General features: G+C 35.8%; 3 protein-coding genes across 6 annotated transcripts in view; 1 reads left to right on the plus strand and 2 right to left on the minus strand.

Annotated features, from left to right (window-relative positions):
- Positions 1–2: 2 nt before the first annotated feature.
- gmppaa (GDP-mannose pyrophosphorylase Aa) lies at positions 3–12,322 on the minus strand. Of its 4 annotated transcripts, XM_079822546.1 has the most exons (14): positions 12,181–12,303; positions 11,981–12,079; positions 6,695–6,792; positions 6,492–6,595; positions 6,188–6,380; positions 5,925–5,984; positions 5,650–5,780; positions 5,492–5,506; positions 3,915–4,049; positions 3,708–3,805; positions 3,576–3,622; positions 1,443–1,535; positions 1,167–1,335; positions 3–1,081 (listed from the first exon to the last, which is right to left on the minus strand). In XM_079822546.1, exons 2-14 carry the CDS (start codon positions 12,018–12,020, stop codon positions 981–983), a joined length of 1,284 nt encoding a protein of 427 aa, XP_079678672.1. In that variant the 5' UTR covers positions 12,021–12,079; positions 12,181–12,303; the 3' UTR covers positions 3–980. The 4 variants fall into 4 exon arrangements, with proteins under 4 accessions (XP_079678672.1, XP_079678674.1, XP_079678673.1 ...); XM_079822548.1 differs by lacking the exon at positions 5,492–5,506 and having other exon boundaries at positions 12,283–12,322; XM_079822547.1 differs by lacking the exon at positions 5,492–5,506 and having other exon boundaries at positions 12,181–12,306.
- A 1,774-nt stretch (positions 12,323–14,096) lies between these two features.
- Positions 14,097–21,367, plus strand: LOC307128729 (protein lifeguard 3; the record flags this gene model as incomplete). The annotated part of the gene is given in 12 exon segments (XM_079820671.1): positions 14,097–14,137; positions 14,139–14,305; positions 14,599–14,669; positions 14,787–14,851; positions 14,971–15,024; positions 15,960–16,010; positions 16,098–16,137; positions 16,216–16,253; positions 16,330–16,417; positions 16,778–16,873; positions 17,680–17,733; positions 21,221–21,367. Coding segments are annotated over 12 exon segments (912 nt in total).
- Positions 21,368–22,187: 820 nt separating this feature from the next.
- Positions 22,188–24,511, minus strand: part of dars1 (aspartyl-tRNA synthetase 1) — a 38,795-nt gene continuing 36,471 nt past the window's right edge. The window contains exons 17-18 of the mRNA XM_079821082.1: positions 23,419–23,490; positions 22,188–22,908 (exon numbers count right to left, since the gene is read on the minus strand). Of these exons, the coding sequence (XP_079677208.1) occupies positions 22,817–22,908; positions 23,419–23,490 (164 nt within the window). The 3' untranslated portion in view covers positions 22,188–22,816. The remainder of the gene's footprint in view (positions 22,909–23,418; positions 23,491–24,511) is intronic.

The raw sequence follows: 24,511 nt of genomic DNA on the forward strand, positions 1-24,511 counted from the left end.
TCGGTGGTTTGGAGTGTTTTTTTTTTAATGTTTCCTACCACATGAAATGAAACACATTAGCACTTTATATCCAACCTTGGAAAATAACTTTTCTTATGAATGTGCAGTAAATCTGTCCAGAAAGAAAGAATCTTGAATCATGAGACTACACTCTGTGTTTTTTTGTATAGGGTTTGTGTTTTTGTAATAATTATGTATAAAGGAAATGTCCTGGAAAATATCTAAAGGTGGCATAAACACGGTGAAATCCATACTGATTTGAAATAAACTAGATGAATTTATGTTGTCTTGTGTATTTTGTATGTCACATGGGGATGGTAATGTCTGCACTAGTGCCCTCAGAAGTCAGCCAGTATTGTAAATGAATGTAAAAGCTGTGGGAGATTTTAAAAATGTTTGGGGGCATTTTGTTTCAATTAATAATGTGATGTCTGTAATTTAATAATTTGTCTTGGACTTTCAAGGTTAAGAAAAATAATTGATGGCTTTGTAGCTCTTTAACCATAAATACAGACATTGTGATTTTGTACAAGGGCAGCAGTAATGTACTTTATTACCTTATGTGACTTAATCAAAATATAATTTATTGCAGACGTCCGACTCTTGCACTGCGCTCACAGAAACATCAATTATTCAAAACAATTACCAACACGACTGGTATCCAATTACAAGATTTTACCATTTGTCTTACCATTTTTTGTTCTACATGACATGTTAAATGCTGGAACGCAATGGTAACAGAGTTCACAAATAAAAAGCTTTTTTTGCACCTTTCTTTGGCATTTCACTGACACGAGAGCCAACAAGCTGTAAATAAAATAATTTTCAAGTCTTTTCAGTAACAATTATACGCAGAATTATTATAGCATTTGTTTTATCCAGCTTTGACGTGATAACACAGGTGGTATAAGCATGTGCACAATACAGCACCAGACATTTGTATTTGTATGCAAATGCCTAAAATACAAATGAAACTGAAACTACAGTATGATCTGGTTTTTGAAGCTTCTGTTGAGGTCTTTATGTGGCAGGACGATGGAGTTGAGTATGATGACCTCAGATGGGATATTTACATTACAGCCTGAAGAGACAGAGGGAGAAGCAGTCTTTAAACGAATCAACTCTCAAATATATAATATCTTAATGATGGTGTCCTGTAAAATTACCAAGAATTGTAATTGAGGGTGTTAGTTTTCCATCTCTGAAGAGTGTCTCGCTGTCAATTTTGGCATACGGGTCATTAGGATTCGGGTCACTTGGGGTCCCTTCTACTCTGGCCCATTTCCCAATGGTGCTGCCCCAGCCCACAATGCTGTTCAACACGCAGCTGTGATCCTACAGAAAACACAGTCAGTATATATACACTGTATATTGTGTCATTATGTGTCATTGGTTTCAACTGCCAGACAAAGCAATACGGAGAGAAAGTGGCATGAACTCACCTGTAAAGTAGCCCCATGGAGGATGATGGACTCCCTCACGCGAACTCCTGCACCGATCGTTACTCCTGTTCCTATGGACACGTTTGGACCTAACTGAAGGGGGAAAAAACACCAATATAACATGAAATACAGTTCATTTATAACACAAATGATAAAACAAGTCAACCGTTCAAAATATTTTGCACACAACAATCTCTGCGCCACTAGCGTTAACAAGTGTTATTGCAAAAATAATGACGAGGGAGTCCATCATCCTCCATAGTGAACAAGTTTCCCCAGTCGTCTCTCAAAATGGACCCTGTATAGTTTAGTAATAATTATCTGGGTCCAATTGTGTGATTCCTTAGTGCATGTTTATTCTAAAGCAGGGATGCCAAACCAGGACCCATCTGTCATGCCTTATAACAAAAATTGGAGAAAAATGTAATTAATTTGTAATTTATCTTTTCTTTTTTACATTTGTACATTTGATATTAACATAAAATTGTTGGATATAATACAACATTTACTGTACTTTTGGCCCACACCTCCCAATCAAGTTTGACTTTTGGCCCTTTGTAGTAAAATGTTAGTAATAATGTAATAAACTTGTTTTCTTTTGACATGAACAAAAAAAGGTAAAATAATGTTATGTTAATATTAGTGCTATCAGCGTTAACACGTTAATGCATGCAATTAATTTTTTCAGTTTAACGCGCTAAATACGCAGCATCCGTTTTTTCCCATCATAATTTGGCTAGCGCTACATAATATGATCACGCTCTAATTCATCCAAATGCTTTTAAACCATACTGTCTGTGAATGTCATGTCTGTGTGACACACATACAATGCTCACAAAGACACTCGCCAGTTTCGAGTTCAACAAACACTGATTAAACATGAAAAAAAAAAACAGATGCCGACAGGGTAACACACTGATCCAACAAAACACAACAAACATGTCTGTTGCTGTTTGTCTGTGCGGTGTGAATTGATCTAAAGAGCAGTCTTAAATTAGTTAAATAACTTAAAAAGAGTTGTAAGAAGAAAAAAAAAGTGTGTCACATCCTTATCATGTTTGTCAGCGACAGATCTTAAAGTCACAGCAACCTAATAAAACAGTTGCTGTGATGTCTGTCATTAATATTAATCAATGAACAAAAGTAACAGAAAAGTTTAGCTTTGATAAGGATTAATCTATATTTAAATGTATAATTTATGCAATTAAGACTGTAAAGTGTTTGATAACTTTATTCAATTTCTGTATATTTCCTACATGTTAGTCAGGGCACAGGTAAATATGACATTTATTATAATGGGTTTATGTGAAGATTGTTTTAAGTTCACTAATAAATGCCTAATAAATGTTGAAATTGATAGCTTTCAAATATGCGGTAATGTTAAATGTCTATAATTAAAGCTGCAGTCCGTAACTTTTTGCGCTCTAGCGGTTAATAAACAGAACTGCATGTGGAAGAACATTGCAGCCGGAGCTACTTCTCTCTGTTTATGTCTATGGCGAGTCACGCAGGGACTGTGCTCCTCCGCAGCGGTTCCTACCAGACCGGTCTGAAATAGTCCCAACATAAACACTTATTATAAGTGTACCATAATGATTCAGGGTAAGACAAAAACACGGTTTGGAAAATGGATCCATGTTGTACATTCTCATTATATAATTTTTGTAAATCTTGAACACAACAAAAAGTTACGGACAGCAGCTTTAATGTTTTAAAAAATCAATTTCATAGAGACATCAGTAGCAGTATTAGTATACATGATACTGGCCTTCATTCATAAAAAGATGCCATTATAACAAATAATAATAAAATACAAATGTTTTAAAAAATCGGTAACTGTGAAATTATTACAATATAAAAAAATGAAAAACGCCAATGTTTTGAATCGTGATTAAATTACATTAAAAAATGTGTGATTAATTAGTTATTTTTTTATTATTTGACAGCACTAGTAAATATTTTAACCAAACAAAGATCAAATCAAATACTTATTGCTAATATTCTGCACATTTCCTGCTGAACATAGCATTTTACACAGAATGCAATGTCCCATTGCAAAAGTTTAATACATTGAAAATGTATTGTGTTAAGACACTCTAAATATCAATTTAACTATAAAAGAGAAACACTTACTACAGCAGTTGGATCAATGTTAGCAGTTGGATGTATATAAACATTTCCTAAAATAAATAAAAAATGCATTAGAAGGACTGCATGAAGAGCTTTTTCAGACATAAAATTGTCATATTTCAATGAAGCATTTACCTCTGGTCTTCGGCCCTCCATCTGTATTAGTAGCTAACCTCTCTGGGTGTGTCTTGTGATACTGGTTAAGATACAAGCGGCTTGCATAGATCGCAGATCTGACAGAGGAAAGGGCAAAACCTTAACTATAATAATACAAACATTATGAAATGTGGATACAGAGAAAATGATACAAGTCTACTGATACAGCATATGTCAAGAACTAACCCTGCAGATTTGATCTGGCTCCAGAAGCGGTTTGTTTTGTACACATATAGCTTGCCCAGTCCTGCCAATGCAGTGAAGATGTCCTGCTCCAGACGTATCACCTCTGCCCGATGCCAGCCGTTGGACTGCTCTTCTCTGAGAACAGCACACAATGCACAGTACCAAATAAAAGTCTTAATTTCACCCTCTGGTGATGTCAGGAGACTTTTCTAATATCCAGGGCATAGGACGACATAAAATGACACTATGATGGACAAACACATTATTAGGAAGGATTATTTGAACATGAGTGAGTAAGTGAGTGAGTGAGTGAATTAAAGAAAATGAAAGATAAATGCTGAATATGCAGGGTGTTAAAACCAACATGAAATGGCATCTGCAGTGTATTCAACTCTCAAAACGTGTCACATTTATGAGGAAATCAGAATATTTAGTAGAGTGCAACAGTCTGGTCCTGGAAGTATAAATCGCATTTCTTTTTTTTATATTTATTTATATATCTCATTAAAGCTGTTAGAGTTTTTTTCAATTGCTAACATACTTTTCTCCAATCTGTCACATTTTCAAAACTCTAAACACAATTAGCACAACATCCGTCTGTTGTGACCATACCATTAACACAATTCATGTCGTTTTCACACAAAAATGCAGTCAATTAACACGTTTCTAAAATGCTTCAATTTTCTTTTCATCCAAGCTTACCCAATACCAAAATCATGGATCTTTCTGGTCTCGTTTGCAAATGCTTAAAGGTCCAGTGTGTAGTATTTATGAGGATCTATTGACATAAATGCACTATAATACATAACTATGTTTTCAGTGGTGTGTAAAGACCTTACATAATGTAATGTTATGTTTTTATTCATTTTTTATTTTATACAAATTTTGGGCAGCCATTTACTGTCATTATAATGCTTGGACTAGCCAGGATATTTATTAATATAACTCTGATTGCATTTGGCTGAAAGAATGTTATATACACCTAAAATGGCTTGAGTAAATTATGGGATAATTTTCATTTTTGGGTAAACTATCCCCTTAAGTTGTTTGTTATTAGTAACTCTGAAAGACTCTCCGAAATAGCTTTAACAAAACTTCTTTTTTTTTTAAATCCATATGGGAAAAAAAATGTCCGCAACCAAGGCTGCAGATAAAGTGGGTAATGTAGGTTAGGACTTGGTTTTAATCATCAGGATTTGATTGGATATTGATTGTTAGGCTATAATATTATTGGCTAATTTTATTATTCCCATCCACCAAACATTGGTTAAGTCAACAGAAAAAGAAAAGTAGTTTCAGAGGCAAAGAAAATTACATTTGGATGAAATAATATTAAAACAAACTTTTTATCAGGTGGCGGTTCTCCTGGGATTAAGTGGATTAAACCTGAAAAACAACCTATTCATATGGTATAAAAATGTGTGTTGTGTCGGTATCATCAGACCACAACATGCTAACATGAATCTAGTTCACAGATAATACAAGCAGGTGTGCTCACTACAAAACCTACATCACACTTGCTCCTAATCAGTCTACATTAATCCCAATCCAGAGCTTCAGCCCACGTTCAAACTTACCCCTCATACGAATATCTGATGATGGAACAGGAAACAGAATGATGGCAGACATGAAGGAATTGGAGGGGGAAAGACAAATGAAGAGAACCAAGGAAAAGAAATGGATTAAGTATGCATGCATTTCCACTCAAGAACCCTACAGGATTTGTCCCACTCACAACAGCATGTCCTGTTGGTTCTTCTGGAAAACGTCTCCGATGTGCTGGAATATCTCCGGAGTGAACAGGTATATTCCACAGTTGATTATGTCACTCACAAATGTGCTGGGCTTCTCTACATAATGCAAGACCTGGGGAGACAATTATGATCTTATTTGTTATCGCTTTAAACAAAAATCATGGTTTATTCATTATCAATTAAATCTTAACTGTAGTGAAATGTTTGAAATCCCCAACATATCAAATGTATCCTTCCACACTGAAAATGTAATTACCTCATCAGTTTGTTCATTCTCAACAATGCAGCCGTAGTTCAGTGACTGTTTTCTGTTGGCCTAAAACAATCAGATTTAAGTTTATTCATTTGATTCTCAAGCACCGCCACAACATAGTAAAACATCATGGATTAATGACCAAATGTCAAGTTTAAAACAAATGAGAATCCTGTTTTATAAGTGGCCTGGCTTGAGCCCAGGAAAAGCTCATTATAAAACGTGAATGGTTTGATACATAAATAAAAGACACGAGAACTCCTAACAGTGGTGCCGAGGATGATAAAACTGAAAGCGTCTCCATGCTCCTTCTGGAAGTCAAGCATCTCTGGCAGAGGAAACTCTGAGCACACGTCAGCATTCATGACAAAAAACGCCTCTGGACCACCAGACAGGATCTGATCTCTGAAATGGTAGATTCCTCCTCCAGTGCCCAGAGCCGCATATTCCTGAAGGTATCTGAGGAAGATTTAGGACAATATAAATGAGAGACTTGATTTAAGGAACTTTTCTGATTTTCAAACAATAAATACAAATGTAATATAATACTAATATTATGCAGTAACTTACCTTATTGATATTTTGAAATCTTGTTGGGCGCTTGACAAAAATCTGTTAAGTTCTTCATTGGGCTGATAAAAGCCAATGAGTAAGATCTCCTTCATATTTGGAAGCTTTAGGGGAAAAAGGTCAAACAATGTATTACATATAAAACAAGTGCATAAGAAGACTCAATAAAGCATCCATTTATCACTATATGAATATATATATACCTTAGAACAGGCCTCAATGTGATGCTGCAGCATTGGCACTCCAGCCACTGGAAACAGCGGTTTGGGTACCTCAAAAGACAGCGGGCGAAACCGGGTCCCTGTATGAACAGAAGGAAAATACATAATCATATACTCCAAAATAAACATAATTCACAGAATCACTCTGAACCATTTTTAACCATGTCCATTGATGACAGTTTTCTAACAATTTTCTTCAGAAAAATGTTGTGCATTAAAGGGATAGTTCACCCAAAAATTACAATTCTGTCATCATTTACTCACCCTCAAGTTGTTCCAAACCTGTATGAGTTTCTTTGTTCTGCTGAACACAAAATAAGATATTTTGAAGAATGTTTGTAACCAAGCAGATAGAGCAACCACTGACTACCATAGTATTGTTTCCCCTGCTATGGTAGTCAATGGTTGCGCTATCTGCTTGGTTACAAACATTCTTCCAAATATCTTCTTTTGTGTTCAGCAGAACAAAGAAACTCATACAGGTTTGGAACAACTTGAGGGTGAGTAAATTATGACAGAATTTTCATTTTTGGGTGAACTATCCCTTTAAGGGAAAGCATAATCTCAGACAAATAGTTTGTGCACCATACGTTTCAGCTTGCTTGAAATTGCCTTGATGTCCATTAAATCATAGTTTTTGCAGTGTCAACATGTCAACAATATCGGTGTTAACTTAAAGCCACAATATGTAATTTTAAGCTTGATGACGCCTTGATTTCGCAGAGCTTTTATTATGCAGACGACCGCTTTTTTTGGGTAATGCATATGTGGGCTAACGCAGCAGCAGCAGCGCTATTTTATCTTATTATAAGTTATGTTATAACTTATAATGCTACCCTGTGCTTTCGCTTGGTGGCTACTATGGCCCTGGACTTACAATGTCTTGTAAGTCTTGTGGACTTACAATGGCCGCTGCGTGCGCATGTCCGTTAAGTCCACGAGACCGCAGGGTGGTCCATTTGTCATTTTAGGTCTCAGAAGGGTGCTCGCGAGCGCCCCCTTTGAGGTCGATATGCGCCCTCGATGCGCACTTCTGCCGAGCCCGCATTGGTGCAGGTTACGCAGCGGACTTCTTCCTGGCAGTCAAAGCGGCATTGCGTTGTGAAAGTGCGGACCCAGAGGAAGACCGTGAGGGTTTAGGGTGCCATTGAGTCACTTGTTGCACACTGCAGTAAGCTAGATCCATATTAGGCATGGTAAAACATGGTACTCGCTGTAAATCAAGAAAACGAGATTTAAACAATAAGACTAACTGTGTTGAGTTATATAACAATGATTAGTTTTCTGTTGATGAATGTATCCAAACAGTTGCTGACCTGTCTAATAAAACACATAACGTGCCAACGTCCGAATATGGCGCTGACATCTTGCGCAGATTTGGGACTGGAGTCTGCGCAGTAGAGAGCAGAAAGTAGAGACGCAATATCAAAAGCCTGCCCACACTCTCGCAGATGCAGAACAATTCATTATGTTGATGTGAAATAAACAGTTATGGAAATGTAGAAATTAAAGCTAAAGCTCCAATCTCCTCCCGAAAATACAGAAAAAAGTCAGTTAGTGCCTCAGTGACAACTTCACTCAGAGAAGGCGTCAATCTCAGCTATCATGACGCCACATTCCCGTTTTTATATCATCAAATAACTAACTAAAACCAAACTTATTTAAAATAAAAAAACTAACACTTTAAATAAAACCATTGTGATAAAAACTGCCTAAAATGACAGAAGCCATCTTTGGGAAAAAAAATTTTGAAGTGTAATTTGATTGTTTAGTTTCTATTGTCTCGCGTCCTTTAGAATACTTGAAGGGCCGGGGGTTATGAGTTATACTGGGACCCACCACCTGGGGGCGATCAAGGCGCTTTGGCTTCAGTTTTCAACATGAGTGCGGCAGGCTTGGTTAAAATTGCTTATTTCTCTGGATTTAAACATTCTTGGAAAAATTTGGGATAATGTAAGTACACAAGTCAACTGAAAGATTCTGGAATCTACCGCCGCTTCAATATAATTATGTAATATGTATATATACATATATATCGTACTTAAATTCATAATCAAAGCCTCAATCAATATTTATCCTCCTATATAATTATGATGATTTTAATGATTCTTTCCATTTACGATTTTGCTTAAATCAAGAGGACCAATGATTGTTTCTTCCTTTATATTTTCTAAAGTTTGTATTTGGTCTCTGAGTGGTGACTGCTTCCAGAGATGAAATATGGATTTGTCTTGCATTTTATTTTATTTTATTTTATATTTCTTTTTACTGAAACCCTAAAGAATCAAGATGAATATGGTCTGTACTATTGTCTGTCTCTCTCACTGAGAGAAAAGCACATGTTATCAGTATGTTTTGGAAAACTTTCTCTGGTTTGGACCCGAGCTCAACCAACTCCAACCTTGGAGAGACTGTTTATCTGTGTATGTGCGCAGTATTCAGTGTTACAGATCAGTATTGGATATGGACTACGGGCATCCTAAGAGACGGGTGGACTTGTTGTTCTGGGCAAGCTGGCACCTGTCAGCGTCAACAAGTGATATATGGACACGTGAATCTGATTAACTGACAATGTGTGGAAATTTACCAAGACTGTCCAATTTCTCTGAGCCAATCAGAATAATCCACATGGCAGTAATGACGTGGTAAGACATTGAAAACAGTATAACTGTTCAGAAATTGTATGTACGATAGGCGGAGGCAGGTAGGCTGGTAGAGGGAGCGTGGCCTATGAACTCCTTGTGAGACTTGAAGCTGGCTTCTGCTGATGAAACTGCAAACTATTCTTCAGTATATTTTTCTTTAATTAATTGCACTCCTGACTATTGGTCTTCATTTTTCACTATTGGTCCTGGGTCCTAAGCTGTTACCCCAACACAACAAAATATATAACATTGTTCTAGTGTTTTTTGGATATTTCAAACCAAAAATCTTACATATTGTGCCTTTAATGTTATTTTTTAAAGGCCCCATGGCATGGATTTTTTTATTATTTTATAATGTTTCCTGAGGTGTACTTATACTGTTAGTATGATTTTTACATCACAAAATATCATAATTTAGAAATACACAATTTTTTTCTCTCCTGATATTAGCCGCTGACTTGAATGCTCTGTTCCAATGGAGCTCCGCTGTGAGTGCTTTATTTTCAGTCACGCCGACCCTGTCTTCGTCCTCCTTATTCTACGAACTTTGTTACACTAAACCCCTCTCGAATTCTTTACTACGTTTTTTTTTACCATTACAGCTGTCGAGATGAACGAATCATGAAAGTGTTGATTATAGAATTATTTTTGATCTTTTCCTATCCACATGGGAAAAGCTGCAGTGATGAGCATCGAGTACACAGACAGTCTGTTGATCTTGTGAATGCAGTGATCTCGTCATTGCAACGCTATTCTCACACAAAATGCTTTCACCACAACTAACAGCAAGCAAATTCATTATAACGGCAGTTTGGTAAGTGTGCAGATACACTCACGATGTGTGATTGACAGCTCTGAACATTATAAAGAGAGTGTACTTTGATCGCTCTATGTAATCATTTAAATAACAGATTTGTTTCATGCTACTAACAGAAACGATGTGAAGTTTATCATTTAACGTTAGCCTAGTCACTGGCTTGATTCACTGATGCATTTCAGTATTAAACGATTAGAAAGAAAGTCTGTGTGAACTTGAATAATTACGACATTTCAGAAATCACTGATCACAAGATCAGGGATTAATGAACACTGTGTTTGTGGCTGTGCTGTCGAATCCATATGGTAAAAGTCTGTTTGTAAAGCCTGTGCTGACATTGCGAAACGGAATCCATTTTCTCCAAATTCTCTGGGCGGGCAAAGCAGAGGAAGGGGAGGTAACCTTTCCCCGTATGATGACATAGGGAAGATTCCAGATCGGCTCGTCTGAGCTCTCATATTCTCAAGGCAGAGCAGGACACCCAGAACTCGGTTTACTTTACACCTATTGAAATTTCTAGCCACTTGGGGACCATAAACAGGCTAGGGGAACTCATATTAATGTTTAAAAAACCTCATAAAATGAAAATGTCATGCATGGGACCTTTAAAATCTAAAACCTTCAGGGAGAGGGTTTAAAAAAAAACTTTCAATAATAGTTTACCATGGATTATTGTTGTGTGTGTGTGTGTGTGTGTGTGTGTGTGTGTGTGTTGTGTGTGTGTGTGTGTGGTGTGTGTGTGTGTGTGTGTGTGTGTGTGTGTGTGTGTGTGTGTGGTGTGTGTGTGTGTGTAGGTGTGTTAATAACTATAGTGCTGCTTATATTCTTTCAGGGTATATTTTATATCCACACAGTTGGAATTTTGCATAACATCTCTTAAAATGACCCAAAAATATCTTCAAGGCAGATTTTTTTTTTTTTAATGCCCTGTATTCAGTGACCGTAATTAATAAATATCTGTAACACTTTACAATAAGGTTTCATTTCTTAACATTAGTTAATGTATTAACTAACATGAACTAACCATGAGCAGTTCATTTGTTACTGTATTTGTTAACTTTCCTAGCGTTAGTTAATATAAATCCAGCTGTTCATGGTTTGTTCATGTTAGTTCACAATGCATTAACTAATGTTAACACGATTTTAATAATGTATTAGTAAATGTTGAAATTACATTAACAAAGATAAATAAATGCTTTATAAGTGCAGTTCATTATTTGTTCATGTTAACTAATGTAGTTAACTAATTACCTTATTGTAAAGTGTTAAGTATCATATGGATATCTGCGTAAAATATGACTCTTAAAATTCTTCATAACAATCACTGTAATAGAATAGATAAAAGAGCCCCTATGTTACTCAAAGTGTGGCACTTGTGTGTAGTGCCATCCAGTTTGTCTGCAACATAGTTGACAATTAACAGGGGAAAATATCCTTTCCCTTGTAATATCAAAATGATGTATGCTTAAGCTTAGCAACTACCAGATATGTTATGACATATATAAATTTAAACCAATAGTCATTAAAACATTCTGTTTTGTACTTTTTCGTTTGATGTGAACTAAATTATATATCTATGTAACGTTAGTCAATATAACTATGGATATATAATATTATAAACATAAACAGTAATAACAAGACATCCATGTATTCACGGATCATTTATTGCTATTAGACCTAGACATACACATATACACTATTTACCAGGTGAATTGTGCTTAAGTCCTTTGTATGGGTGTTTATATTTGTCTAGCCATTTGATTCTCTCAATATTCAAATATACGAATGTGAGGGGAATTTACTCACCTTTTGAGGACCTCCGATAAGAATGGACAGCCTTCAGCATGCTGACTTTCTTCTTATATATGCATATGACAAAAACCAAAAAGCTCCAAAAAAAAAATACTGTTGAGGATGGAACGTTAAGTTAGTAAACGGATGGTTAAGAAGGAATTACTCAAGCTCCTTCAGTGATCGCTTTCATGCATAACGTTACATGTCCTTACATATTTGGCTTCAATGTGCAAAAGTACAAGAAAATATTTTATCTATCCAATTCCAAGTAATCAACATGACAGGATTTAATTTGTAAAATCCAAAAAGCTCACATTGACAGTTCCGGAAGTGCCGAGAGAGATCATTTGTTTTCAAAATAAAAGTCCTCCCATATAAACAAGACATCTGAATTTCATAGTTGATTTTTTTATTTTAATTAGTAGCCTATTTATAAAATAAAAATATATCAAATGTGATTGTTTTGCAAGCATAACTTTTTTTTGTCGTTTTTGTACATTACTGTATACAAAAAAAGTATATCCCTTCACAATATTCAAGTAAACTGAGCTTTTTCTACTCTTTATTAATTAATGGTTGTATCTGTGTATTTTATCCTCTTTCGAGTTCCTGCTCATTGTATCTCTACTCAAGTAGTTATAATATATATTAACTGTTCATTTCAAAACCCATGGGGAAATAACTATCACACTGAAAGGCAGTATCAGAAGCATTTGCGGTATCAAAAACATTATGCTGAATGATGTGCAAATGTCAATATTGATGTTGCTGTGTCCAGTAAACTGGCAAAAGGGGGGGGGGGTGTCACTAATTGTACACCATAAGAGCATTCAAAGGTGTGAAGCCTTTTTCTTACTCCTGCAGGACTCTGATAAGCAGGTCCTCTGCGGGGCATGGAACTTCATGCCAATGCATTATGAAAAGGAGTGAAAGATGTTACACTCACACATTTGCATAATCTCTTCAACCCACAGCATTTTTTTCTTCCTTTTTTTTATTTACAATCAAGAAAATGTTATGCTTCAAACAACGAGCACTAAGACAAGTATCTAATCTATTCGATTGGTTTTACTATCTCACTATGATTTATTATATTTTACCTTTGCCCACATAATTTAGAGTTATGTAGAGATTACAAAAAAACATGGAAATTGCATTATTAAACTACCATTGCTTGAATAACATGTATAATCAGGCCTACCACTGGTTTAAGACATAATGGACCAAACACAATTCAGTATAGAAATAAAAAGGCCAGTAGCAGCTCGATTTGCAAATATTAGCCTACAATGTTGCAAACTTGGATCATTTGGATATTTTTGAAGTGTATTTTTTAAATAGGCCTAATATTATATTGATAATTCACATGAGCATGAGTGCCAATTGAACGTTTTAGCGCCGTCTGTTGTTAGACAGGTTTTTACTACAAGATCAGTAACTAACGGTTATCATCACAAAGATATTACATTAAACAAGTCCTTCTGAACTTGTTGAATATAAAGAATTAATAAGGCAATTTGGTCCTGTGAGGTCATCAAAAAAAAGAATGAACGGTTCTTTTTTTTTTTTTTGTCAAAAACTTAACAGTGGTCAGGGTCACACAATACGGTATTTTGGAAAGATGATGACTAATTCGGTAAATGGATACTGAGCGCAATCCAGTGAGGACAGTACCCTGGAAACTCTAGACGGAGCAACTCAACTCCTCCTAGTTGCGTTGCTTAGTTTCCAGCCGTTCCAGCCAATCAGAACGCTCCAATGCGCACCTCGCGCTCTTCACTACATCATCTCTGCAGTCCTGTTCCTGGGTGACCAGCTAACGCGTAAGCCAAATATTACTACATTTATTTACAATTATTATGACTATGCTGATGTTACCCTGGCAAAAAAGTTACAAATCACTTTTGTTGTTTGTGAAACTTGTGAAACTTAGTGAAAATACCCACATGAAATTGAATTTTTCGATATAATATGATATTTTGTTTATATGTACCGTATGTGTGTAGAAAGAGAGAGAGAGAGAGAGAGAGAGAGAGAGAGAGGAGAGAGAGAGAGAAGAGAGAGAGAGAGAGAGAGAGAGAGAGAGAGGTTCATGACATGTAATGTTTTGTGTTTCTAGGATATCACAATGTCAAAGTCAGACCCCCCTCCAAGTTACGAAGAGTCAAGGACAGCAGCAGCATGGAAACTATCCATACCCTCCCTACAGATATCCAGCCCAGCCAGGAGTGTACACAGGCCCGGGACAGCCAGGCATACACCCCCAGGCAGGGCTGTGGCAGGGCCCTGGATACTCGCCATCCTTTATAACACCAGGAATATTTCCCTCCAGCCTAAGTAAGAACCAAATAAAAGTTCTTGTGTGAATAATAAGTGTAAATCTATTACTTTCATACTATAGTTATGTTTGTTTTGTTTGTAATATTCAAGTTTCTTTCCAGCAACCTGTTGCATTGTGTCCAAACTTTTTTTACTATTTAGTTTTTACACTTGTATTCCCGTCTTCTCTCTCTCTCTCTCTCTCTCTCTCTCTCTCTCTCTCTCTCTCTCTCTCTCTCTCTCTCTCTCTCTCTCTCTCTCTCTCTCTCTCTCTCTCTCTGCGTTTTTGTGTATATATTGTTTTGTTGTAGGAGATGCAGAGGGCATCTCATCGACTGGCGTATGGGACAGCATGAGTGTTCGCCATGCTTTCATTAGAAAGGTATTTCTATTTGTCCTAAACTTGAACTGAGATTTATAAATATAACCATTTCTAAATGCAACAAAATAAGCAACGGCTTCATATAAAGACACTGGTCTGTGCGCACTTTTGTACCAGGTTTACCTTATTTTAGCCGCCCAGCTGTTCATCACTACTTCAATCATTGCAGTGTTTGCGTTTGTGTGAGTACAACAAATCCACACAACAACTGAATTTGTATGAACTGCTGTGTGAACTGCATACATTATGCATACTAATGTAATGAAATGGGTGTGTTTTGCATACATTCCTCATCTTACAGTGAGCCTGTGCGGCTTTTTGTGATCCAAAATCCTGCCATTTATTGGGCATCATTGTGAGTTATTTTACTGTCATATCTGATAAGTCTAAAAATAAATTACAAAAACAAATATCAGTAACACTTTACTTAAAGCCCTTGTGTACAATACATTATAAAGGTTTTTATAATGTACATTATAATACATTATATATTTTCATAAACAATTGTAACCATTATAATATCTGCAGATTCTGAAATTGGTTGTTTGTCATGTGTTTTAATGCATTATACTTTCTAAAGGTGTGTTCATTGAATAGATAAGTAGGCTATAATAATTCATTATAACTGTGGTTACAATTATTCATGAGACCATACAGTGCATTATAGGGTGCATTACAAGGCCTTAAATAATACTTTTATAATGCATTATACATAAGGGCTTCACGTAAAGTGTTACCCAAATATCATATAAACACAAAAGTTTGGGTCAGTATTTTTCTGAAAGAAGTCTCTAATGCTCACCAAGGCTGCATTTATTGGATCAAAAATAGAATAGAAACATTATAACATTACAATTTAAAATAACTGTTTTCAATTTTAATATATTGTATAAAATGTAGGCTAATTCATTCCTGTGATGGCAAAGCTGAATTTTCAGCATCATCAGTGTCACATGATCCTCCAGAAATCATTTGAATATGCTGATTTGATGCTCAAGAAACATTTCTAACTATTATCAATGTTGAAAACATATTTTAGGGGAAACTGGTAATTTTTTTTATTTAAGGATTTTTTGATGAATAGAAAGAAAATAGAAATCTTTTTGAAATAGAAATCTTTTGTAACATTATAAATGTCCTTACTGTCACTATTGGTCAATTTAATACATCCTTGCTGAATAAAATTATTACAGTCTTTTTTTTTTTTTTTTTAAAGAAAACTTACTGACCCCAAACTTTTAAATGGTAGTGAATATTATATTGAAGTAACAGTGGAATGTTTTTTCACAGCCCTGTGTATCTTGTTACTTACCTTATGCTGGTTTGCTGTGAGGGGCCGAGGTGAGTGTAGTCATTTTTTGATTATTTACATTCATTATGAGTACTAGAATATCTATTTAATTATGGAAACCTTGCCTCTGTTTTTAGGAGACGTCATCCATGGAATTTAATACTCCTGTTCATTTTTGTAAGTGATGATTTAATTTAACTATGCCTTGAGTTCTACATTATACTGATTGATAAAACATGTTTTCTGCCTCCACAGACCCTTGCATTGTCTTACATGACAGGAACAATATCAAGGTTTGATTAGAGTTTCACACACTGCATGGTAGTTTTAAACATCAGATAAGCTCTCAATTTTTTTTCCATCTGGCAGTTATTTTGACACCAAAGCAGTGTTCCTGGCCTTGGGGATCACAGCAATGGTGTGTGTAATCGTCACAGTCTTCTGTTTTCAGACCAAGGTAAGACCTGCTGTGACTCCACGGCTCTGATCGTCTGGCCGGCGGTGAATGCCACTTTGTTGGCCGTGTAAAATAACCCCATTGTATTTGATTACAATGATCGTCTGTGTCTTTTTAAACATTCATGGCTTACTGGGAAATGTCTCATGCTTGCTTGAGACAAAACCTGTTTTTTTAATGGATCGATTCTTGCTATACAGTAGATATGCATGCGTAATATTTTTTTTCACCCATTTTACTTATGACTTTTTTTTTCATTTCTATTACTACAACTTCTACAATTTGTGACCATGGAGGTTTTTTTGATTAGTCATGCTGCCATGTTGTAGTGAAGTGTCTTTTTTGTGTGTGTTTGTACAGGTTGACTTCACCTCCTGTACAGGTCTCCTCTGTGCTCTTTGTGTGGTTCTCCTGGTGACTGGCATCATCACATCCATTGTACTCTCTTTTCACTATGTAAGTGAGGCCATTATGGCAAGGTTTACACTTTCAGTCATTGTGAATGGTTTTGCAGTTTAAAGCAGTGGTTCTCCACCAGAGGGCCCCAGCAAACTTCAAATTAAAGTTCTTTATAAAGATATATATATATACAGTTTTGGCCAGAGGAAAACTGGCCTCCCGGCTGGGCCTGGTTTTTTTCTCCGTTTCTGTCACCTGATGGAATTTCTTTCCACTTTCGCCTTTGGCTGGCTTAGTTGGGAACACTTAATATTCAGTAATTAGATGAGTAAAGTTTGTAAACATACTTTGAAGTTGGCTTGAAAAAGCCTTGTCTGAAATGTTGAAATAACTTTGACAAGCTTAAAGTTTTAATTTAATTGTTGAAATTTAAGTTTGAGCGGTCGAACATGATTTACCACATTTTTAGCATGTTTTAGCATTATTTAGCATGAATTAGCATGTTGCTAACATGTCACTAACTTTATTTATCATGTTGTTAGCATGTTGCCAGCATTGCTAGCATGATTTAACATTTGTTAACCATGATTCAACATGTTAAATCTTCATTTTTAGGAAAACCTTAAGTTGAATCAGTTTGAAAAGATACAGCACACTAAGTCAGGTCTGACCCCAGTTTGGTGGTTGTAGCTTTAAAGCTCTAGGAGGAGATACAGTCTAAAATGTGTCTTTTGAATCAAAAAGGTTGAGAACGACTGCTTTAAAGTTTAAAGTTATTCTTTTGAAACAGTGTAACAGCTCATATTTTGCATACATTACACATATTAGAACTGCTTACCAATCTTGTCTTTGCAATGTCTCAGGTGCCCTGGCTGCACATGCTGTATGGTGCTTGTGGAGCAATTGTCTTCACCTTGGTGAGTTTATGAAACAGGATTTATGTTGTTTGTTCAGTTATTAGTAGTGGTGGGCCGTTATCGGCGTTAACGTGCTGCGTTAACGTGAGACTCTTATCGGGCGATAAAAAAATATCGCCATTAATCTATTATCAAAGTTGGGTTGGGAGCTGGGTCTATACTACGCAAGCTATGATGACTTTCACCTTGATATTTTAGCGCGGATGTATACCTAGCCGAATTGCACTGTAGGGGGCTCTTCGAGCCTGTGTGTATGCCTACTAGTGTTGTCAAAAATATCCATATTTCGCTATGTATCGATACTGAAATATCTGAAACGATACAATACTCATTTTCTACAGTATCGATATCAGCTGCGCTCTCCTCTCCTCTCCGAGTGACAGCAAGTTGACACGCACCCTCCTCTCATTCAGTCCGTTTAATCCTCTGAACATTGCGAACGCGTGTTCTGCTGGATTTTTCCTCATGACAGCGTGTTAGTATTGGTGTGACCAGTCTGAATTTTGCACAGGGTTGCACATAACGTTAATTCTACTAATTCCCGCAGATTTTGCGCTCCCATCTGAAGCGCACACACACATACCATAATAAAGCCGCCTCTGACATACAAGTGCAAAAATTAGCTCCTTTCCCCATCTTATTAATGGTCAAATACACTCAAAAATGTCTCAATGCCCATCTTGGTGAGTTTTAACGTAAACACAGTCGTAACCAGCTCACAGGAACAGTGGGATCCATGCGTGCGTCAGGTCTTAAAGGGACAGAAGAATTCAAATTAGCCATTTTAATCTAGATTAATTCCAAGATTACAGTGAGATTAATCTAGATTAAAAAAATGAATCTATGTCCACCACTACTTAGCCAATTGTTAAAAATGAAACAGAACCGAAATAATGGAATGTAATGTTTTTGGACACTTAATGACATGTTATTTACAATTAAATGAAAATGCATTTTAATTGTAATTATATTAGATTGTAATTGAACGTAAGATTGCTTTTTGACCCCTTTAAGGACTTAAAGGGTTAATTCACCCAAAAATTTAAATTCTCTCATTAATTCCTCACCCTCATGTCGTTCCAAACCTGTAAAACCTTCGTTCATCTTCGGAACACAAATTAAGATATTTTTGATTTCTCTCAGGCCCCTCTATAGACAGCAACGTAATCAACACTTTCAAGGCCCAGAAAGGAAGTAAAAACAAAACTTGTTAAAGTAGTCCATGTGACTCCAGTGGTTCAACCTTAATTTAATGAAGTGACGAGAATACTTTTTGTACACAAAAAAACAAACAAAAATAACTACTTTATTCAACAATTTCATTCTAGCCTGTGTCAGACTCCTACGCAGTTTACCTTGTAAATAGTGCAGCGCTCTCGAGTTCTACGGCAGCCGATACTGTTCACGTGAGCACCACGACGCATGCGCGTGGTGATGATGCAGTACAACGTAAACTGCGTTGGAGACTTGACACAGGCTAGAATGAAATTGTAAGAGCCATTATGCTTTATTTATGTCTGTTGTAGTTCCACTGTTAGACACCGGGTGGAGTGTGGGTTTAATGGATATAGGAAGCCAGAGAGGAAGTGAGGTCAAGTGTAATGAGGGAAGCAAACACTTTTTGACCGTGTCAGGAGGAGTGGTTATGAGGAGTACTATGTGTTTGAGCATCGTAACTGTGACAAATAAAGGTGATAATTGCAGTACTGGACTGGAAGCGTCATGTTTTGGATCCCACGAGTCAGATAACCCTACAACACCTCTAGCCTAAGTGACAAGATGGTCCTTTGTCGCTTCAGAAATTGTTGAATAAAGTTGTTGTTTTTTGCACAAAAAGTATTCTTGCCGCTTCATAAAATTAAGGTTGAACCACTTTAGTCACATTGACTATTTTAACAATGTTTTTACTACCTTTCTGGGCCTTGAAAGTGTTAATTATGTTGCTGTCTATGGAGGGGGCAGAAAGCTCTCGGATTTCATCAAAAATATCTTCATGTGTGTTACGAAGATGAATGAAGGTCTTACAGGTTTTGAACGACATGAGGGTGAGTAAATAATGACAGAATTAAAATTTTTGGGTGAACTATCTATACATATACATATTTATGTCCTGGTTTCACAGACAGGGTTTAGATTAAGCCAGGATTAGGCCTTATTTCAATTAGAGCATTTAAAGGCACAATAAGTGAGATTTTTGGATTAAAATATCCAAAAACCACTAGAAGAATGTCATATATTGTGTTGACTTGTGTACTTACATTATCCCAAATGTTTCCAAGAATGTTTAAATCCAGAGAAATAAGCAATTTTAACCAGGACATGGACCGTGATATCATTACCCTCAATTTCCGCTTTTATTTTGTAGAAACCATGGAAACACCGAAGGCGCTTTAATATATTGTGTGTTTTATTAGACAGGTCAGCAACTGTTTGGATACATTCATCAACAGAAATCGAATCATTGTTATATAACTCAACACAGTTAGTCTTAATGTTTAACTATTGTTTTCTTCATTTACCGCGAGTACCATGTTATACCATGCCTAATATCGATCTAGCTCACTGTTTCCTAGTAGCCGCAGAGCGAACGTAGCATTATAACATAGCTTTCAACACACTCAAACAATGTTTCTAATAATACACTCTAAAAAATGCTGGGTTAAAAATGGACTAACCCAGCAATTGGGTTGTTTTAACCCAGCATGTGGGTTGTTTTAACCCATCGGTTGGGTTAAATGTTTGCTTAAAACAACCCAATAGCTGGGTTAAAACAACCCAATTGCTGGGTTAGTCCATTTTTAACCCAGCTTGGGTTATTTTTAACCCAGCATTTTTTAGAGTGTATGATAAAACAGTGCTTCGTAGTAATTATAATTAATATAATATATAATAAATAATTAGCACCAAAAAATTTGCAATTTTGTCTCAAAAGTTTTTTCACTATAAACTGCTTTAATTTGGGAGAGATACAGGGGGTGTGGCTTTATTGCATCTTTACTTGCAGCTGATTGGTCCAGTTTGGGTTTGCGATCTCTAACCCAGAATAAAACCTGCTCCAGAGCAGGTTATCCATGTAGTGTAAGTTACTATGGTGATGAACACTGCTAAAAACCAATCCACCTTCATAAGCTCGGAAAAACCTGAGTTTGCTCAATCTAACCGAAAACTTACCTGGGTTAAAACCCAAACCGGCTTTTGTGCAACAGGCCACGGGTGTGCATCTCGAGACAAAAACAATGGTACCAACATATTATAAGATTTGTCAGTGCAAGTTGCTTTCAGTTAAAACAGCTCAAACATGCATTTTAGTCTGGGACTAGCTTCAACCTTGTCTGTGAAACCAAGGGTTTATGCAATACCATTACTACTTCTTTTGTATTAAAATATATACTGTGTGTTTTGTAATAACACATTTGTAATAAATGAAGAGTTTCAATTTAGTACATTTACACAAGGTAATGCTTACTGATGCCTTGTCTTTTTATAGTTTTTGGCCTACCACACTCAGTTGCTCATTGGAAACCGAGCGAATGCCATCAGCCCTGAGGAATATGTCTTTGGAGCTCTTTCCCTCTACGTTGATATCGTCCAGATCTTTATCTTCCTCCTGCACATCACAGGGGGCTCTGAGTAAACGCACACATGCGCTTGAGAGTTTCTGTTTCACAGACTGATCTTTCTTTGAGCTCATCTCGACTTTTTCAATCACACGAATCTCAAATATCACCTTCAACGCTACTGACTGTTATTAGAAGCATTTTGTGTTGTGTAATATGTTGCTCTAAAGAGGTTGCTCATACTTTTACAGAATTGATTGTCACTTTATACACTATTTATAATAAGCACTTTATTTTTGTAACGTTCCATCTGTTAATTTGCATTTTGAAGAGCCTGAGTGTGTACTAAAACAGCTAGATAATTGTATTATCAATATTTAGCCTACAACCTGAAGGGAAATAAAATGAAGAGAAACAATTGTATTGTATGATGATTATTGGAAATGTAGAAAATGTAGATGAATGTTTACTTGATTTACATTTACTTTTCTTTGGAACACAAAATAATACATTTTGAGCAGGGTTATTACCATTAACTAAAATTATTAAAACCATGTTTGTTAATTGAAGTAAAGCTGAAGTTATATTATGTATATATATATATATATATAAATATAATTACATATATTCCCTTGGCAACTAACTGAAATATAAATAAATAAAAACGGAGACTGAAATAAAACAATTTACCAAAATAGTAATATAAAAGAGTAAAACAAAGTAATAAAAGTAACAAAGCAAAACAAGAGTAATAAAAATGACAAAAGCAAATGATAAAATCACTAAAATGAAATTAAACAAATTAAAATCAATATATAAAAAATTCAAATTATAAATAAAACCTGTAATGGTATATAAATAATACCTAATTTTGTCCATACAATGGGAGTCAATGGTAACCAAAACTATAAAAAAATTTAATTATTTTAGGTTTGGAACAACATGAGTATAAATGGGTGAACTATCCCTAAAGAACTACAAAACAGGAAGTGATGTAATATTGACTTTCAACCTTTGGGGAATGATATATTAAGTGCTTATGATTTGTTCACTTTAAAAACATTCAATAATGTGCAATTTCTAATTTTTTTTACATTTACAGTCAACCATTAAGAAGAAAAACACTCACAAACCTAATATTTAGTTTATTTATTGTGCATGTGCTGTTTAATTATTATTTTCTTTAAATTTTCAAAAACGTGGTGTGTCAAGGAACATAGACCAGTAGAAAAAACCTACATGTACAGAATTAGAGGTTTTATAACACAAGATCTGCATGTCACAATATCATCTGCATCATTTAACAGTAAACACTGATTCCCTTCAATAGTTTAAGTATATTAGATTTATCTGACATCCTGTTGTATATCTGGTGAGAAGTATTATAAAAGTGGCTTTTTTGTGGGCTAATCATCATGGCAATCCCACATCCTGGCATGTCCAGATCCCTGATGGCTGGATGACAGAGAGCTTGTACTGTTTCAGGCGGGATGGGAGACGAGAGGCCCGACCGGCTACTTTAATCTTTACGGGGTCAGGCGTTTGGGGTCACGGGGGAACATGGAGGTCTGACGTACGTTGTGCAGGCCGAGATAAAGCATGGTCACTCTCTCCAGACCTAAAAGATGGCATACATTTAACATTGTGCACTTGTGCCAGAGATATTTTTAAATGAGGACTAAAACGCTAAAACTGATTTTTTTAGAAACTATCCACTACCATTCAAAAGTTTCATTTATTTGATCAAAAATACAGTAAAAGCAGTATTATTGTGAAGTATTTTTACAATTTAAAATGACTTTTATCTGAATATATTTTAAAATGTAATTTATTCCTGTGATTCTATTACTCTAGTCTTCAGTGTCACATGATCCTTCAGAAATCATTCTAATATGCTGATTTGCTGCTCAACAAACATTTCGTATTATCAATGTTGAAAATTGCCATGCTGCTTAAATTTTCTCAGGATTTTTTGAGAAATACTACATTTGAAAGAACAGCATTTATGTGAAATAAATTTATTTTGAAACCATGTAAATTATTTACTGAAAACTTTGAACAGTAGTGCAACTAGACTGTTGAATTTGTCCATTTTCTAAACTACAAGATTGTAAAAAAAAATTGTCACCTATGCCTCCGCCACCATGAGGAGGAGCTCCATAACGGAACGAGTCAATGTAGGCCTTGATCTTTTCCAGGTCTGTAACAAAGAGTAAAAAATTTATCATCTACTACAAAACAGACATTAGAGTAGTCAATATTTACCATAAAGATGAAGGGTAACACTTTACATGTACAGTGTCCTTGTTACATGTTACATGTAGTTATAGTAATAACTATAAATGATGCATAATTACATGAAACTAACCATAAACCAAACCTAATCTTAAGTCTTAACCTTAACCCTATAGTAAGTACATATAGTTAATTAACGTTACTCAGTACTTAAAGGATTAGTTCAATTCAAAATGAACATTTCCTGATATTTTACTCACCCCCATCTCATCCAAGATGTTCATGACTTTCTTTCTTTAGTTGAAAAGAAATTAAGTTTTTTGAGGAAAACAATCCAGGATTTTTCTCCACATCATTGACTTCCATGGCAACCAAAATGTTGAAGGTCCAAATCAATGCAGTTTTAAAGGGCTTTGAAAGGCTTCAGAGGCTCTGCGCGATCCCAGATGAGAAATAGGGTCTTATCTAACAAAACAATAGGTAATTTTCAAAAATATTTTTTAAATGAATATACTTTTTAACCTAAATTGCTCATCTTGCGCTGCTCTGCATGCCAAGGATTGCGTAATCACGTCGGAAAGGTCACGCTAGACGTAGGCAGAAGTGTTTACAAAGCGCACATGCGAAGACTAATACAAACGTCCTTTAGCAAAAAAAAAAAAGGTAAAACAACGATGTCGGACGATTTTGAATTTGGAGATGGAGTTTTTTTGGTAAAGGGCGTTTGTATTAGTCCTCGCACGTTGGCTAGGGGCGGTACTTCCGCCTACATCTAGCGTGACCTTTCCGACGTGATTGCGCAATCCTTGGCGAGCGCAGAGCAGCGCAAGATTAGCAATTTGGGTTAAAAAGTATATAAATGTTGTTGTTGTTTTTTTTTTTAAATGACCAATCGTTTCGCTAGATAAGACCCTATTCCTCGTCTGGGATCGCGCAGAGTCTCTGAAGCCCTTTGAAACATTGATTTTGACCTTCAACATTTTGGT

This window comes from Gobio gobio, assembly GCF_949357685.1.
Source record: "Gobio gobio genome assembly, chromosome: 7".
NCBI lineage: Eukaryota > Metazoa > Chordata > Actinopteri > Cypriniformes > Gobionidae > Gobio > Gobio gobio.

Bases quoted from the DNA above. Each gene is read 5' to 3' on its own strand.
- gmppaa (XM_079822545.1), bottom strand. From the start codon at position 12,247: ATGTTGATTACTTGGAATTGGATAGATAAAATATTTTCTT. The intron at 6,793-11,980 runs GTGAGTAAATTC...CTGTTCATACAG, and splicing joins TTATCGGAGGTCCTCAAAAG to GGACCCGGTTTCGCCCGCTG. The intron at 6,381-6,491 runs GTAAGTTACTGC...AATCTTCCTCAG, and splicing joins GATTTCAAAATATCAATAAG to ATACCTTCAGGAATATGCGG.